The sequence below is a fragment of the Leopardus geoffroyi genome, chromosome A1, assembly GCF_018350155.1.
Source record: "Leopardus geoffroyi isolate Oge1 chromosome A1, O.geoffroyi_Oge1_pat1.0, whole genome shotgun sequence".
NCBI lineage: Eukaryota > Metazoa > Chordata > Mammalia > Carnivora > Felidae > Leopardus > Leopardus geoffroyi.
The window spans coordinates 101,134,933-101,154,034 of record NC_059326.1 but is presented as its reverse complement, the minus strand read 5'-3'; the positions used below and the strand labels follow the sequence as shown (position 1 = coordinate 101,154,034).

Genomic DNA, 19,102 nt, shown 5'->3' with positions numbered 1-19,102 from the left:
GTCGAAGGCAACACAGCATAGTGCTGGCAACCCGGGTTTGGGACTGGGAAGACCTGGGTTCGAATCCTGACTCTGCCTTGTATTAGCTTAGTCATCTCATCTAAGTTATTCAAAATCGCCCTGTGCCTCAGCTTCCCCATCTGTAAGATGAGGACAGTGGGAGTCATAATCCTAAAAGTAACTGCAGCAGGGCTAAGGGGTTGAGACAGCCTCCATTTTCACACTGCTCTTTAATACTCTTGCGACCAGTGGTAAGTACAGAACGTTGACATCTACAACCGCGTCCTTGGTAAGATGTAAAATGGTCCCCGTAGGGTTTAAGCTAATGCACAGAATGTAGAAAATGCCACGGGTGCCACGCCACAGATGTTGAGGCCTAAGAGCAGTGGCTTCATCTTTAAACCCCGTCATGACATGGAAATGCAATAATGGAAGTATCCATCAACGATGACCACCATTACTCTTATTTTAGGGAAGACACTGGAATGAAGGAAGATGGATGTAAACTGGAATTGTGGTAAAAGCAGCAAAAGTAAGACACATTTTTGAGGAAGGAAACCTAATACATGTGAAATCTGTTTTTCTTTAAGTTGTTACGGTGCTAATAATCCACATCATGCACTCGCTGGTCAACCCACAGGGTGAAAGGTGATTAGGAATATGCTTTCAAACTATTATTCTTGTATTAAGTCAGTACTGTGGCAATAAAATGTATTAACTGGTTATTTCAGGGGTCAAAGAGATTAAAAGTCACAGGATGGTCGAGGGGTGCCTGGGTGGCTCAGTCGGTTGAGCGTCCGGCTTCGGCTCAGGTCATGATCTCACAGTTTGTGGCTTCGAGCCCCACATCAGTCTCTGTGCTGACAGCTTAGAGCCTGGAGCTTGCTTCGAATTCTGTCTCCCTCTCTCTCTGCTCCTCCCCCACTCATGCTCTGTCTCTCTCTCTCTCCTTCAAAAATAAATAAAAACATTAAAATAAAATTAAAAAAAAAAAGCCACAGGGTGGCCAAAGAAGAAAATTAGAGGCCAAAAAATTTGAAGAGGTTGACAGGCAAAAAGATGGGTCGTGGGAAGTAACCTATGGCCCTTGGCCACTGGTTCAAGGCCACAAGGGAGGACACATACGAAGTGAGGGCTCTCATCCTTCCCTCAGACCATCACTGAGATGCCCACGTACCATGCAAACTCAAGCGTGCTCGACTACAAAGAGAAAATGGTAGTGGACCGTGGACACGGGGAGGTTCCACGCTTGAGAGGACAGGGAGAGACCATATGCAGAGACTCATGGGGGATGATGGGCTGCCACTAAGGGCCTTCCAACCCAGACAGTGTTCTGTACAATCACAGCTGTGACACGCATCCAATAAAAGGAACAGCTCGGTGTACAGGACTCTGTCGGCATGGCCCGTCCTGTCTTGGGAAGGGAAAATAAAGAGATTCACAGACCTGGGAAGAAGTCTATGTAGTTGAATGCACCTTATACTCACAGGGGAGGCTTTTAAAAAGTTAAAATCACATAGGCACCAGGATGGCTCAGTCCATTAAGCATCCAACTCTTGGTTTTGGCTCAGGTCATGATCTCACAGTTCATCAGTTCAAGACCCACAGCAGGCTCTGTGCAGGCAGTGTGCTGGCAGTGCTTGGGAGTCTCTCTCTCCCTCTCTCTCTCTGTCCCTCCCAGCTCTCTCTCAAATAAGTAAATAAAATACACTTAAAAAATTAAATCACAAGCTCTTGGTAGGGCCTGGGCATGTGCATTTTTAGAGGCTCCCTCAAGTACTTCTAATGTACAATCAGGTTCCAAAATCACTGATCTAATCCAACCCTCTCTAATTACAAATAAAAAAAGCTGAAGCCCCAGAAGGTCCAATACTGTAACTCGACCAGGGTCAAACATACAGAGGACACATCTGAGCTGGAAGCTTTAGCCTTCTAACTGCCAAGTCGTTTTTTTCTAGACACACTCCTAGACTGTTCATCACCCACCAGCTGTGTTTCAAAATTAAAAAGAACATTTTATAGGTAGTATAGGGTTTGGCACGTATGCAAATATAGGATAAACATAAACATAGATGTCATATATACATATACACTATACAAATACTGATACATACCCATATACATGTTTATATGTCTATATTCTGTATATAAATATTTACACATAATTTCAACTTCTGAGGCAAAAATGTATAATCAATATGAAATTTGCCCGTATGTTTCAGACTTTCAAAAGAAAATCTTTGCACACAGAACGTTATTTTTTTATTTAATTTTTTAAATGTTTACTTATTTTTGAGAGAGAAAGAGCATGAGTGGGGAAGGGGCAGAGAGGGAGAGACCCAGAATCCAAAGCAGGCTCCAGGCTCTGAGCTGTCAGCACAGAGCCCGATGCAGGGCTCGAACTCATGGACTGCAAGATCATGACCTGAGCCGAAGTCAAATGTTTAACTGACTGAGCTAGCCAGGCACCCCTAATGTTCATCTATTGCGTGTGTGTGTGTGTGTGTGTGTGTGTGTGTGTGTGTGACAGAGACAGAGAGAGAGATTGAGAGAGAAAGCAGGGAAGGAGCAGAGAGAGATGGAGACTGAGAGAATCTCAAGCAGGCTCTGTGCTGTCATGCTGTCAGCACAGATTCCAATGTGGGGCTGGATCCCACAAACTGTGAGATCATGACCTGAATCGAAACTCAGATGCTTAACCAAGTGAGCCACCCAGGCGTCCTGAATGTTACTCTTTAAACAGGTACTGCAAAATCAGGAGGAATGTTTTAGTTTTTTTTTTTTTTTTAACGTTTATTTATTTTTGACCAAGCACGAGCAGGGGAGGAGAAAGAGGGAGACACAGAATCTGAAACAGGCTCCAGGCTCTGAGCTGTCAGCACAGAGCCCGACGCGGGGCTCCAACTCACAGACCACGAGATCATGACCAGAGCTGAAGTCGGACGCTTAACCGACTGAGCCACCCGGGCGCTCTAGCACTTTGTTAGTAAAAAATAAAAGCAGCATTGTCACAGATCAGTGTAGAACTCGTTTTGTGTTCCCTGTTTATAACTTATCCGGAAGAGACAAGGCACAGGGGAACACACACATTCCTAGGCAACACTAAGTTCTTGCAGGTTGGGAAATGGCAGACTAACAGGAAGACACAGTGGAAAGACTGTCTATTGAAGATGTCATCAGTGTGCACGAGAGCAGGGTAACCAGCCAGAAACTTCACTCTGGGGAAATTAATATAAAGAATACTTTAAGTATAGATTATGAATTCTGACTTCCAACTTCTCTTGGAAAATAACCTCATAGATTTTCACAAATGGTTACGGTTGCCTCACCTTTATATTAAGCACGAGAATGGGTAAGCAAATGAATTTAACTCTAATGGGCAATGTCAACAGGGTGATAAAAACGCATTAACAGTTTGTAAAATAATCTAGGACATTTGGGATCAGAGGTAATGATAGTAATATGAGGCAGTAACAGTAAAGATGGTTGGAACAAAATTACGCCCTGTCTCATTATTTCCTTCTCTGGGACACCACAAAGCATAGGTAATATGCTTTCAAGACAGAAGTAGCAACTACACTCTATATTCTACACTCTATATTCTACTTTTGGTGTGGGATCCTTTATTGTACGAGTGAATCAATTGAATCGTCCGTACAAATGAATCAAATGAGCACGTAACGTAGAGAGAGGAGAAAGTAATGTCGGGAAGAAATAATTATCACAAAAGCAACCATATGTGATCTCTAAACTGTCCCACAGAGTTCCTGCACACTTTCATAGGACTCTTGGTATCTACAAATTACAGTTTTTTTTAAAGAAGGATTTAAAGGACACAGAAGACTATTCTTCCTAAATTAGAGCCCCATGGGCTATGGCAATCCAAAAGTATGAACAAAATGACCAGAAAGGTGACAGACCTTGCAGACGCCTGCAAAAGGCCCAGAGATGATGAACTAAAATGGCCTAGAAAATGAGGGGTTTCCACACGAAGACACAGTGAGCTGGGAAAATCTCTTCCTTCTACCAGACAAAGATTAAGGGGGTAGAGGGAAAACTGGCAAAGCCCTACAGGGTATAGAGTCAAGGAAGAACACGAACTTGGCAAACCCTGGAAAATTACAACAGTGAGAGGGGCCCATGCAGGATCCGTACAACCACCCTCTGTCCATTCATTCAGTCCGCCAATACTTCGTGAGCTGCTGGTGCCGTGGGTACGGGGCGAAAAGCAAGCCCCAACCCCTGTCCTCAGACCACTTACACTCTAGTGAGAGAGCTATCAAACAAAAGGTTTTTGCAAGTAAGTTCTCCGTTTCGTCAAATCTAAAATCCCATTAACTGCAGGTTGCACCATTAACTGTAAGGCATCTCCCAGGTTCAGAAGGAAGAAAAAGAACAAAACGTGGCGGGGGGGGGGGGGGGCGCGGGGGGGCACGTGTACGTGAGCACTTACAAGACACAGGTGCTCCAAGTGTGACGCATGCTATGAGAGAGACGAAGAGGTGCCAGGAAAGGTGGGGGGAGGGGGGTGTGGGACAGCTTCTCTCAGGCAGTGACCTTGAATGTGAGTCCCAAAAGGCACACAGGTGTCAGACAGGTGGGAAGGGGGAACAAAAGGCAATGTGAGAGGATGCAACATGGGCAGCTCTGCTATGGGGTCTACCTGACAGGCTGAGGTGAGAAGGAGCTCAAGGGAGGACGCAGGGTCTGTAACAAACTGAACGGGTCATGGCCAGTCTAATGACGCGCGAGTTCTAATTTTGTAAAACGGGACGTGAACCATAGGAAATACTTTCTGGAGACTCTATGTGGCCCCTAGGCTACCATATTAAAGACCTGGGGACCCATTATAAGAGTAATGGCAAGCCATGGGGCGCCCGGGTGGCTCTGTCAGTTGAGCATCTGACTCTGGATTTCAGCTCATGATCTCATGGCTGATGGGATCGAGTCCCACTGCCAGCGCAGAGACTGCTTGGGATTGTTTGTCTTCCTCTCTCTCTCACAAGTAAATAAATAAACTTAAATTTAAAAAACCCCAGAATATACAATCAACAGGGCTTTGTAAGTGATTAGATAGAAGGATGACTAAAAGTGAGATGCCAAGATTTCTAGAAAGAACTGGATGAATGGGGCTGAGCTACTGAACTAGAGGAGGGGCAGAATGGTTTCAGGGGTATGTGCCCAGCTGGGCACCCCGGTCCGATACCAGGACAGATACGGAGCACACAACTAGATAGGAATGCGGGGATCAGTACAGAGATCTGGACTGGAGACACAAATCTCAGAACACCTAAATCGGGTCCCCCGGGGAAAGGCACTGAAACGCAGATTTGCAGTTTTGTGTGCACGAGGTTCCCGGAGGAGTGCTCCTGGGATCAATACCTCTAGGGAAGTGAGGCAAGAGAACTCTGTCCAGGGAGGAGACGGGACAATTCTGGAGATGGAGGTCCTTCACAGGCGTCCTGTTTTGGGGCAAGGGAACCAGTCCCTGGTAGCCTCCACCCACAATGCCCAGTCACTGAACATGGGCTACACAGAGCGGGAGCAGGACCAAGGGCAAAGTGGCTCTCTTAGGCTGAAGGTACTTCCTGGAGACAAACTCCTCTGACAGCCGGCAGCCCCTTAATCTCCCCCCCACCAGGGGAATGAGTGCCTCAATCTAACAACAAGGTTGGGATCTAGGTGGTACCCCCAGAGCATTCCAAAGCACCCAAAGAGACCAAATCTCTGACAACAGTGGGTTTCCCTGTGTTGTCACTTCTCGCTGCAGATGCGTTCTCAGCAGCTGCTGCCTGCTGTTGGGAGTCCTGTGCAGGTACCGAGGCATCCCTAGGGGGTGACTTCTCTTTGCTTCCTTTAGCACCCTACAGGTTTCTCCAGTTCTTGACCAATCTCTGTTGGCCCAGGGTTTCCAGACCAGGCAGGCAGTACAAAATCAACCCCACAACATCCCATAGCCAGGGCTGGCTTTTAGAGTGTGGCATTGTTTGCTTGTTTTTATGTTTTTGAGAGAGAGAGAGCGTGCACGAACAGGGGAGGGGCAGAGAGAGGGGGACAGAAGATCCGAAGCAGGCTCTGCAACGATAGCAGAGAGTCCGCTGTAGGGCTCGAACTCAAGAACCATGGGATCGTGGCCTGAGCTGAAGTTGGATGCTCAACTGACAGAACCACCCAGGCACCCCAGGCACTGCTTTTACCAATGGCCTGAGATGGACGTTTCCTTGGCTTCCAGGACTGTGGGTAGTATTTTTCTAGTCCTCAGTCAGGGAGAGAACAGGAACTTCTAGTTCCCGGGCTTAAGTGAAGAGGCAAATCCCAGCTGCCCATGGTAATCAAAGGGCCTGGAGCCTGGACTCCTACCAACCTCATGAATGCTCAGCCCAATCCCCCCGAGCTCAGGCTCACAGCCGTGGCCATATCACCTGGTTCCCGTGTTGTATCTGGTTGGTACGCTGTGTGTTCCAGTGCTTTCTTCTAGACTTGAGGACAGGGTCTGAGCTCCTCTACCTCGTCACAATCCTCCCCACGGGGCTTGGCACACAGATGGCCCTGCGGGACCCAACTGGAATGGAAACTCCTCCGTGTTTCCAGATGTAAGCTTGAGTCTGGGCCTAGCGCCTCCCTCTTGGTGGTGTGACAGGGTAAGGGGCATGAGGCGGAGGTGCCCCTTTTTGTTTTCTGTTCTGTAAAATCAAGAGGAAGAGGGGAGCGGAAGGGGGCAGTGCGCCCACTGCCTCGGCCACTGCCTCTCACATTCTGTTACCTTGGCTTCCCTTGCCAAGACAGAAAAAGCAGCAGGAAGACTTGTTTAACATTTATTCCCTGTTTTTTTTTTTTTTTTCCACTTCCTCTGAAATGAATATGAATACACTCTGGTCTTTACACTCCGCAGGAGCTAATCCCCCACTGGAAGCTTTGGGGAGCCTCATTCCTTCTCGCGGATGCAATCTGTCGACACAGGCTTTCCTTCGGGCTCTTCTGGAAGGTCTAGGGTGGATGGAGCGGCTCTCTGCTTGGAGCTCTATTACATTTATAACCATGGTTTTTTACAAAGAAAATAACATAGGAATTGCTTCCAGAACCCAAATGCCTGTGTCAAACGATGCCTTCTCTTTGAGCAGCAAGGCGGCTTTCGGGGGCTTGTCTGGGCACCTGAGTGTGCCCCCACTGCCTCTCAGCTGCCGCTGGAGGGGGGCAGTCACTGAGGCCTGAACCCACCGCACACGCTCAATAGGAAATGTGTACTTTCATTGTTGAAAGAACCATGGGAAGAAAATGATATTTTAATAAATGAAAGGGCTTAATAAGTATTATTTGCTAAGTAAAATCATATTTCCCTTGAATGTCTTGGGCCATGTATCAACTTCATTAACAAAAACCTGGCTGAAACGTTTAATCCCTTCAAATAATGGCAAAAAAAACTGTCAATATTCATCTGAGGGGGGGGGTGGGCATTTAGTAATTGGTGTGTGCAGAGCACTAGAAGGAGGCCCTGTGCAGGTATTTTGTCTCTAGTATCAAGAAGCTTTTTAAGGTACCTAATTTATTTTGTGGCTCGCTCCGTAGGATAAAAATGGTCTTAGAATTGCTAATCCAGTTGAGATGATTTAAATTACTCAGGGCTGTGGAAGGCTATCTGTTAAATTATCTGCCCATGCCCTCTCACACATTTGTGCTTTTAAATCACACAGAGTATTTTCTCTGTGCAGAATAAGGAACCCTCATTATAAAGCACTCCCAGCCCTCTCCGTGAATCATGCGGAATGGGAATCCATCTCAGAGTTACGGTCATATATCTCCCCCACACTATCTGATGAAGCTTTCTGCTGGTTTCTTGGGTGGCCAATCACATGACAGATATATGACTGTGAGACAGGAACTGAAATAAAATTCCTATAATACCCTTAGGGGGAAAGGGGATTGTCACTGGTGAGCGTTTAAGTCAATGACTTAATTTTCTTGAAGCTTCCCTCCACCCTCACTTTGAGCTTGGAACTCAACACCCAAAAGAGCCGCTTCATTTATCTACCGAATCCGCGATACTTCAGGCTGCTATAGTTTTCCACATTGTCTTCCAAGGATTTCAATAAATGGTTGAACATCTATCCCGGTGGAGTTAACGTAATACTCTAATCAGCAACCTCAAGAGTGCTTTACACAGTCGGACTCTATGAGACAGAAGGATTAAAAAGCAAAGCATCCGGTGTTTCCAGAAAGTACCCTTTTGATGACACTGCGGCAATGAATCTCAAGACCAGAGGGTGCACCCTCAGATCCCTGTTGTCGGTGGCTGTGAATGGCACACAAGATCCCGACATCCTCCAGCCCAACCCCTACATCTGTCTCATCCATGTAACAGCAACACCAAGTGCAAGCAATGTTGCAAATGTGTGATTGCCACCCCAGAGATCACATCAAGGGTAAGAAATGCATTCCCTAGGGAGTAATTCCATGGCTCCCCCTCACGTGCATGTGTACTATTTCTCAACAAAACAAGTAAATAACCTGAAACCATTTTTTAAAACTTAGGGGCGTCTGGGCAGCTCAGCTCGTTGAGCCGCCAACTCTTGGTTTCTGCTCAGGTCATGATCTTGTGTTCCTGAGTGTGAACCCCGAGTCCGGCTCTACGCTACCAGTGTGGAGCCTGCTTGGGACACTCTCTCTCTCCCCCTGCCCCCTCCTGCTTGCGCACATGAACGCACGCTCTCTCTCTCTCTCTCTCTCAAAATAAGTAAATAAGCTTTTTATTTATTTATTTTTTTTAAATAGAAGTAATTCCACGGTGGTTTCCATTTCTGACTCCTAACTCAGTAGCTGGCCGTTCCTTTCTTCAAGCTCCTCAGACCAAAGCCTTAGAGTTATCCTGGACTCCTTTCTTTCTCGCTCAGCATCCAGTGTGTCCGGAAGCACTCCTGGCTTGACTTTCAAAACGTTTCCAGAATCCAGCCACTTCTCACCACCTCTACCATGTCTATACTAGCCCAGACTACCACCCCCTCTCCCCTGGAGTCCTGCAGGAGCCTGGAACTGGATTCCCTGCTCCACCCTCCGCCCTTACTGTCTCGTCTCCACTCAAGGGCCAGCGTAATCTTGTTACCACTGCAGCCAGAACATCTCACTCTTCGGCTCAGAACTCTGCCATAGCGCCCTTCGCCTGGCCCTCGAACAGAGGAAAAGCCAGGCTTCCGACAGGGGCCTCCTGGGCACCACAGGGTCCCCGCTCCGGTCCCACCCCACATCTGAGTTAACTCGTCCTCACCTCACTCCCTCCACAACACCCGTGCTAACCTCCACGATACTCTTCCAACAGGCCAGAAACATCCCCATCATGGGGCCTTTACTCTTTTCATCTTGCCGCCTGGAACATTCTTCTCCCAAGTAGCAAACGTGGCTGATCCTTCCCTCGCCAATCTCACCCCAAAGGCACATTCCAAGGAGGGCCTTCCCCGCTCACTCCTGCAAACCACAACTCACAACTCCTGGCATGCCTCACCCCTTCCCCTGCTTTGGCCACTCTACAAAATGTACCACCTGACAAGCCATGTATTCATTCATTCATTCATTCATTACTGTGCCTCTCTCCACTAGAATGTAAGTGCCCTGAGGGCAGGAATTCCCATCTGCTTTTTGGCTGCTGCATTTGTAGCGCCTACGAAGACACTAGCTCATTATGGGTGTTCAATGAGCATCTGCGCAATGAATGAACACATCCTTGGACTATGTGCCTAGGTACCTGAGAACTCTAGGCTTCAATAAGCTTATCTTCAGAACTTTCTCAACACACACACCACAATAACATCTTCAGAGTCTGTAGCAGGCTGTGGTAAAGGAGCGAACAGCAGACCTTACGGGATTTCTGGAAGGCTTTTGGATCAACTTCCACACTTCAGAAGGTGAGGTTACGTCAAGGTTCACAGGACAGGCCCATGTCAGCAGGCTAGAGGGCCGGAAACTGGTGTTTCTCTGTACATGGACTTTGGTCTAGTCTGGGGAAGCAGGGGCATGGAGCCGTCCTGAGAAGATAGAACGTTCTGGTGTCCTGTCCATTTCTGCCTCAAACACCAACCACACACTCCATGTCCAACATTGAGATTTTTCTCCTACAAAAACAGACACTCCTTCAAACCCAAGTATCACTGCAGAAAAGAAACTTTCCAATGGAAACTTGGGAAGTAAGAGGAATGTACTATAGGTCCAAAGATTCATTGTTTGATTGGAGATTGGTTTGGGGTTAAAGTAGAAAGAGAAATTTGATGGCAATACGCTTCCCGAAGGTTCTATTTTTTTTTTTTTTTTTTTGGCAAAGAAAATAAAGACAACATGAAAAAGAAATATCTGACCAGCAGCACTTTTATCAGGAGTAACACAAACTTTTTTTTTTTGGGGGGGGGGGTCTTTGTGTGTGTGTGTGCGTATGTGTGTGTGTGTGTGTGTGAGAGAGAAATTAAGTGGGAAAGGAAAAATAACACTTTTTTTCCTCCAAACTGAAGTTTCTTCAATAGATCTGTGCTCTCTGCTCCTTTTTCTGTTACAGAATGACAAATTATTAGTTCACTGCAATTAGCCGTTATCAGTTTGGTGGCTTTATTGCCACACCATTTTTTTTATTAAAATGGTGTCAGTGAAACCAGTGTTTCTCACTGAAATGCATCAGCATTACCTAATTCTATTCCAAATCCTGGAAATCGCCTTATAATAATTTGCAAAGAATTGATAAAAACAAAAATAAAAGTTTTAATAAAAATGGCTCCCAGGTCCTGTTTGCCTAGATAAGACTTTTTTTTTTTTTTTTTTTTTTTTTTTTAGAGATAACGACTACCGTGGTAATAAAGATACAAATTAAATAGTTCATGTTAGACTAGGAAATTTGCAAAGACAAACTCCTCAGTCATGTGTCTATGATTTTTACTACTGTTTCTCATTCCAATGACTACTTAGCACCCCCAGTTGCCTAGAGGGCTTTGACCCCTAAGTAGACAGCACCGTTTTCTTATTATCTTATTTTTGCCTATGATGTGACTCTGGCAAGATCGTGTACCCCTGCAGAGCAGGAGTTACAGCTTGTGCTGTTCTGGTAACCCCATGCGGTGGCAAGCACAGTACCAGACACAGAGTATGTGCTCAATAAAGACCAGCTGCTTCAGGGGTACCTGGGTGGCTCAGTCGGTCAAGCCTCCGACTTTGCCTCAGGTCACAATTGCCCAGTTTGTGAGTTTGAGCCCCAAGTCGGGCTCTGTGCTGACAGCTCAGAGCCTGGAGCCTGCTTCGGATCCTGTGTCTCCCTCTCTCTCTCTGCCTGTGCCTGACTCATTCTCATTTTCATTTCCATTCTCTCTCTCTCTCTCTCTCAAAGTAAGTAAACATAAAAAAAAAAAATTTTTTTTTAAATACCAGCTGCCTCATTACTGCTACCAGCAACTACTTAAAACTATGACAATGGCTTTGACAATAAATACAGGTGAGGAAAGGACTGGCTTACATAAGATGCCCTGTAAAAAAGCAAAGGACAGGAGCAGGAGAAGAAAATGATGGAACAGACTCGTGCACATTTGCATCACGTATCAGGGTGAATTGGATTTCAGGAGTCTCAAGCAACACTCTTAAATGGTTAGCTTTCAAATAAGTATTTTGAGATGTGAATTCAGAGCTAAAAGAAATTCTTACAGTTTTCATCCTGGGCAATGCATTGTAAAGGGATCCCAAAGAAAGACGTATAGCTGTCATTGTACCACACCAGAAGCTCGGTACCCCTGGGAATATCTATACAGGCTCGGTAGAATATATTCGACCTATTCAAAACAAAAGAAAACCCAGCTTAGTAATAGGTAGGATTCAGGTGCCCCCCCCCTCCACATTTTCATTGCCCCGAAAAAGTTCTGCCCGGCTCCATCTAAACAATTTGTTTGCAATAAAACCTGCACCCACCCTATCATTCCCAGCAACCAATTACACCCTCTACCCTGGTATAATAAACACCTTACAGTTTATTTCCACAATGTGCCTCCACAGAACATCTTGGCTGAAGAGACACATACAGGGCCCAAGAGCTGGCATAAAGCCAGGGGCTCATTAAAAACAAAAAACAAAACAAAAAACTCCATCTCAGATTAATGAGAAAATTCCATCTCTCAGCAAATTGTAGATACTGGTGCCTCACCTTCATCTATCAATTAATATCATTGATTTCCTTTTTGAAGGAAAAGCATTACACGTATTCTTGCAACGTGGCAATGGGAGTCCCCAAATCCGTAATAAAATTAAGCGGCTTTGTGATTTAAGGACGGAAGAAAGTAAAAATCTTCCCCATCACCTATCTTCTCAAGTTTGACACAAGAGAAGAGAAAACCCCTCTTCTGGGGAAAACGAATGGAAATTCATTAAATACAAGGGGAGCACTTTACTCTGGCTGAAAGATTACCCTCTGAAATGACAGAGTGAAGGCACCAAGAAATAAACATTTTTTAAAACAGCTTTGGTACTGTAAAGAAAAACCTACAGATTAAAAAAAAAAAAAATGAGGAGACCGTGACTGGTTTCCTCAATGAAGAATTGCTACAAATATTAGCCTCAAGTTCAAGATAAAAGTGTTTAGGGTTGGTGGGCCTTAAATTTAGCCTTTCTGTAAGGAATGGCCTTGGCAGGGCAATTGGCTCCTTGTAGAACACTGCAGACATAAGGCAAATCCTTCTCCACATTTTTCATGGCAGTGAGATATGCACTTGTCAACATATTTTGTCACCACAAAGTGGCTCTTGGCAATAGGATCATAAAGATCAATAAAAAAAAAAGTGCAGATTCTCAATATTTTACTTGCAGCTGCAAAAATTTCATTTATCTTGTTATTTTCCTTACTTGCTGCCATTCTGTCTCACGAGGGCACTGCTAACTAAGCAGAATGTTTTTCCCAACATTCTATGAATATCTGACAAAAACTCCAGCCAGTTGTGCGGACCTCGCCACCCTGCCTCCCTCCGCATCTCCAAGAGCTGTGCATTTTATTAATTCTTTCCACTGCTACATAAAAAAATCAAAATTGGAGTCGAGCTATAAATCACCGGCATCTCCTAACTTGAGAAAAATTGAGTCGACTTTGTACTTCACCCTTGTAACATTTCATCTCTCGGTTTGGCTTCCCTTAATATAAACACAGCGCCCGGCAAATGAATGTGCTAAAAACCAAATGACACACTTTGCCGCTGAAAGAACAGAACTGTTTTCAAGCAATGGGTGGTCTTCTGAGGCACAGAGTAAGCCGAAAGGGAGGGGTGGGTAAAAAAAAAAAAAAGAAAAAAAAAAAGTGTAAGGGTACACCGTTCCTTACAAGCGGGCAAAGCTTCCAAAACTCGCAGAAATCTCTGCATGTTGAAGCACATCAAAGGAATTTTTCCCTCTTCAGATAATATTTCCTTTGCTGACATGTATTTAGTATTGTGGTTGGATGACTCATAAAGATAGCCTCATGGCGTCCCAACGCAGTTGAAGCACAGCACACGCCAACAAACATTATTGTCAGCCTCAAAATAAAAACAAAACGTTCAGCTAAGGGTCAATCAATCAAGGGCGCTTTGAAGAAAATTCCATTTAGATATTACAAATCATAACAGAATGAATCTAAACCAGCTGACTTTCTGTGAAGAGGACGTTCATGTACAATAAAAATTAAGCTGGCTCTTCGGGGTCCAACTTTTCTATTTTCTTACTCTTGGACGTGGTCACTGGTGATGGATGCCAGTTTTTTAAATTGTGTTTTTGTAGTTCATTTTAGAAAGATCCGAAGTAATCGAAAACAGATCGGCAGAGAGATCTAGAAGGTGAAGCACTATCATGAAAGGCTAGCTGTAAAATCCACTTACTACTGACAGATAGGTAACTGCCTTACTCTTCAGGGGTTTCTTGTTTCCCCCAAATTCAGAATTTGCCTCAAGAGCTCCCCAGGTGCTCAGTACGGAACCGGCCAGACTATCTCTTGCTGGAGGGACAAACCCAACCTTTACTAATTTTCTAGCTCCGGCTTTCATAAAAACTTCATGACAGAAATGCGGCTGCAGTCAAGTAACCAAATACCGTCATGCACGGTTTCGTTGAAACCATTATTTAATGAAATATAACTGCCCAGGAAACCATGGCAGTGAGTCACATGCTGCCCAAATATGTTCCCTTTGAACTGGAGACCTTCGGAGAGCCAGCCAGATTTGTGCAGCCTTATACCTACGAGGGGTATAAAGCCCTTTTTTTTTTTTTAAGTTTCATGTTTAAAAACTAAAAAAGAAAAAAAAGAAGGAGAAAGAAAGAAAATAAATAGCCACAGGCAAGAAGCCAAGTTGCAGAGTATAGGACCTTCTGCTTTGATGTGTCTGTGGTGCCTAATAAAGCTAACCAGTTGCTTCTGATTCTAAAGGGAACATGGCTGTTTATAACTGAGGTCATATATTTATACGGCACATGTTTTCGAGGGATTTTGAGGAAAGGGTTTTTTCCCCCCCCTCTCTGTGATCTGTTTTTGTGTTCCCATCTCCATTTCAGCCTTCTTTAGCACTAAGTGGAAATGCTTGACCAACAGGTGTACTGAGCGGATGTGGCAGGGCATCTGGGAATCCACCTTGCTTTTCTGCCCCTCCCATGCCCCTCCCCACCTTCCCCCCACCCCGCCCCAGCCACAGGCCTCCCAACGGGATTCTGGAAAATGAGGCTGGCTCCACTTTGTGTCTGTTACCCTTTGGGCTTTGCCCAAACTTCTCAGGGAACCGGCGGCTTCTCCACGTTCTGGAACTGCCTGAGCACCCGACATGTATCTTGAATGGTCAAAGGGCCAAAGCCAAACACTCTGACACCTTTTGAGGGACCGGGATGGGTTATTCTGGCTCAGCCATGGCTGCTGAGCTGAAGAGTTCGGGAAAAGCAGCCTGGAGCAGGCTGAGAGTTAGTTCTTGGCCTCCCACGTCTCTGTGCAAATGACACTGTTTCCCGAGGGAGTAAAGACGGCAGGGTGCACGGGATCTGGGCTGCATCTCTGAACTCCTATCTACGCGCAGGCACACACCGGCTGTGGGGGAATCAACCCGCATCGGCAAGTTTTCCCAGCTCATTCAGGCACTTGTGGATGTTCAGGCAGTGGTGTGGAAGTAACTACACCACGTGCACCGAGTAAAAGAGGCCCTTTCGGGAGCATCTTCACTCCTGAACTCTCGGGATAGTGTGGTTGCAAGAACCAAGGAGATTCCAAAAACCTAGGAAAACAATGTCTGCCAGTCCTCACAGGGTTCTGCAGGACTCTGCAGGGTTTTAAAACCAGCAGCAAGCCTGAATTTGTACACGCAAGCCAAAGGGCTTCAGCTACGTTGAAGTGGTAAATCAAGGTACATACGTTACCTGTACTGAACTACTGTTAGATTCTGTTCTCCGCAGTGCCTTGCACATCGGATATACCTCATCCAGCTCGACTTACTAGGTTCCCCACCATCAATAAAGTGCTGTAGTGTTCCATCTTGGTCATATATCTAGAGAAGAGGTCAGAAGGTCAAGTAGTTAGAACGAATCATCAGCAATCATTTTCCCTGCTTCCCTTGGTGTCTTTATGCGTCGGCTGCAGAAATTTATGGCCTGTAGGTTCGCTAGAGCTTTATTGATGTTCTCGGAAACTCAACCGGAATAGCAGGAAAATATTTTTGGGTGATGCAAGTCGATCCCGTTTTTCTTATCAAGCCGATCTTCCCCTGTATTCAACATATTTCTGGTATCTCGAGGATGTGAGTGACCATGTTTCCCAAAGGATATTTAACCTATTTTGACAGGCTACTCCTAAGTAATGAGCTGCCGGATAAACAAAACAAGCTGAAGGGAGAGGCCATGCTGACATGGCTGGAACATCCACACGAGAGGCCCCCGGGCTCAAACACGTAACTGTTCGAAGGCATTCGGGATGCAGTAACCGTCTGTTAGACGAGCCGGGCGACCCCGGGGAAGAAAGCAGGTGGAATGTTATAGACGTGCAGAGAACTGGTTAAAACAAAACACAACAGGCTCTCATTCAGATGAAATAAAAGGACTCTCACCTCGCAGAGAATATGGGACTGCTGTTGTCAGCACCTGAAACTATTAGGGCAGCCATGAAAAAAGAGAGACCCTCAAGAAGACAAAGGGGGGGCAGAGAATGACTATTTCTTAGGGATTGTAAATGTCTTAACTGAGGTTAGTCTACTAATGACTGCTTGAGGTCATTCTAAGCAACTCTTCTTTCAAGATCACATTCAAGGAGGGGGGCCTGGGCCGTTTAGTTGATTAAGCGTCCAACTTCGGCTTAGGTCATGATCTTATATAGCTCGTGAGTTCGAGCCCCACATCAGGATGTCTGCTGTCAACACAGAGCCTGCTTGAGATCCTCTGTTCCCCTCTCTCTCCCCGCCCCCCCTCGCTTGTGCACACTCTCTCAAAAAATAAACATTAAAAGAAATTTTCTTAAAGATCACATACAAGGAAATGAAATTTGTTTCAAACCAGGCAAGGACAATGGGACAAAAAGTCTCATGCATAACACTAGCCAACCCAGCACAGGCAGAGTCTGAGCCGACCACAGAGGTCATCAGCTCCCGTTTCCAGAAACCAGGTGAGCCCTGGGGACCTTGGAGGATGTGGTCTCTCGAGGGGTGTGAGGTTGGGGGCTTACATACATACAGCCATTCCAGAAGGGAATCCCAGTCCTAGGGGGCATCTGGGAAGCAAGGGGTGCAGTTCTCAGAAGGAACCATGATGCGACTGGTCCTTTTCAAATAAAATAGTGATGGGATCCTGGTAATTGCTGAAGTGTTGCCCACAGCATCCTCGAAGTCATGTCTCTTACCCTCTCATCAGCCTTTTCCACTGCTCTCTTCCAAACACACATGGAGAACAAGTCTTACAGAGAGCCTCACTGGTTACGCTAGAGACTAAAATTAGTACAGTGATTCAGATTAATTTAGCTCAGCATTTCTGTGCTGGGGGCCAAAGGGCTTAGTGATGACAGTTTCTTTTATTATCTCTAGTCATTTTAAAACAGATGACTTGTTTTTTTTTTGGTTTTTGGGTTTTGTTGTTGTTGTTGTTGTTGTTTTTGCTCATTTGTCTCCACCCCCAACCTCTCCACTAACTCCCCCACCCCTCAAAGACAAGACATCAATCTGATGGAGGCAACTGCTGGAGAAGCTTTGGGTAGCGCAGCAGGGCGATCACAACTGATAATCAATGTCGCCTGAGAAGAATAAAGAGACTCCTGGATTATATTATAGTTAAGATTAATGACTTCTTGCAATTCCTAGTTTGAGGATGAGGGCAAGGGAATGGAATCATTTCATGAGGTAGATGTATCTGCTCCCTGAACCACCTAAAGACGGACTTTGCATTTAGGTTAGATCCCACTGTATTATGTGGCGGTGGTTTCTGCTTTCCTTTTTAGGAAGCTGGTTCCGAGATTCAAAGTCTCAACCGTGAGTCTGCTGTTGACAACCCGTGGGACGCTGAACAAAGCCATTAGTTCCTCAGACACCAATGTTTACCTAAAATGGAGCCAGAAATGTTGACGACCCAGCCCCTCTACCCTATCCTTTCCCCCACGAACCAACTTCCCTTGAGAGCTGCGAGTGAAAACAATTATGAAGTGTTTTGAGGAGGACAATTCTCCCTGGTGCTTCTAGCCCATTTCATCAGCAGCACATGAAACTCTAGTATTTACGTGTAACGGGTGTCACTTGGACGCTGGCTCATATGAACACCAGGCACAAGCCAGTCAGTCTTGAAAATGGGTATAAAAAGGTTTCTCCCTATACTCTCGTCTTAGCAAAAATCCCCCCAAGTTAAATATAGTGTGACTACAGGAATCCCATCATTTTTGCCTGCTTGATTGGAACTGCTACTTGCCTTGAGGGGAAAAGTAGGTGGCTATTTGTCAGGCTTTTTCCCAACATCACACAACGTAGCATAGGACATGAGGCTGTGCCTCCCCGGCTTCCGCTAATACTGACTTTACGCTAATTCAAATGGAAAAGTGACGAAAATCGCAGGTACTTTGTTAGATCCCATAGCCGTGCCCCCAGAGTTGAAGAAACTCATTCGACCTTGATGTTGTTCTCTCCCTCAGCCCCCAGTGCCCAGCCATCACCCAATGGAGTTGAACTTGCCTCCTACATGCTTTCCAAGAACGGTCTCTCTCTCTCTCCACCGTCACCATCATCAGCCCGAGTCACCTTCCTCGTGCACTATACCACAGTCCTCAGTGACACCATCTGTTTCACCTAAGTCCCCCCGAAATAAATGTCATGACTATGTCACAAAATGTCACATCATAACAACGTATATTCACAGCACGTGGCATTTCCTCAAGGGGGCTCATCATAATATGACCAGTGCCTCCTCGTCCTGGTTCGTGGTCCCCAACCAAAGTTTTTAGAGGGGCCGAAAATGTATGCCTGTATACTTGGCTCAAGATCATCCTGGACCCCTTCTGGTCTGTGATGTTAAATGTGAACATTTATCTTTTTTTTTTTTTTTGTAAGGTTTTTAAACATGTATTTGTTTTGAGGGGGGAAGGGGCAGGGAGAGAGAGAATCTCCAAGCAGGCTCCACACTGTCAGCGGAGAGTCCAATGCAGGGCTCAAAGAAACCAACTGTGAGATCATGACCTGAGCTGAACTCAAGAGTTAGATGCTTAACTGACTGAGCCACCCAGGCGCCCCCCGCCCCCCACCCAAGAGTTCACATTTAAACTCAGTGTTTCTAGAACAAGAAACAAGGGCCAGAAGGCAGTGACACGTATTTCTGTTCATTCCTCGAGTAGAAGGGGAATCCAAGCGGGAAAACGAAGATACCCAAACGTGAGCACTGAGCAGGAACTAAGAAAAGCCCTAGGTACTCACTTGGGCCCTATCATCACCATCCATCATCAGTTCAACTTTGTTTCCGTTTAAGAGCTCAGGTGTTTTTTGTTGTTGTTGTTCTTGTTGTTTAAAGGACGCACTATGTGCAAAATTCTGCATGTAACCAAACTATACAAGGACAGTGAACCTATATCCATCTACTGTATCAGGCAGGGCCCAACTTTCTTTTTCCAAGACAGAAGGAACTAAAAACAAAA

General features: G+C 45.6%; 1 protein-coding gene across 2 annotated transcripts in view; it reads right to left on the bottom strand.

Moving 5' to 3' along the window:
- PRDM6 (PR/SET domain 6) overlaps nucleotides 1–19,102 on the bottom strand; it is a 108,137-nt gene that overhangs the window by 18,603 nt on the left and 70,432 nt on the right. For both annotated transcript variants that reach the window (XM_045486975.1, XM_045486980.1), the window contains 2 exons: nucleotides 15,370–15,497; nucleotides 11,665–11,789 (listed from right to left, as the gene is read on the bottom strand). In XM_045486975.1, the coding sequence (XP_045342931.1) occupies nucleotides 11,665–11,789; nucleotides 15,370–15,497 (253 nt within the window). The remainder of the gene's footprint in view (nucleotides 1–11,664; nucleotides 11,790–15,369; nucleotides 15,498–19,102) is intronic.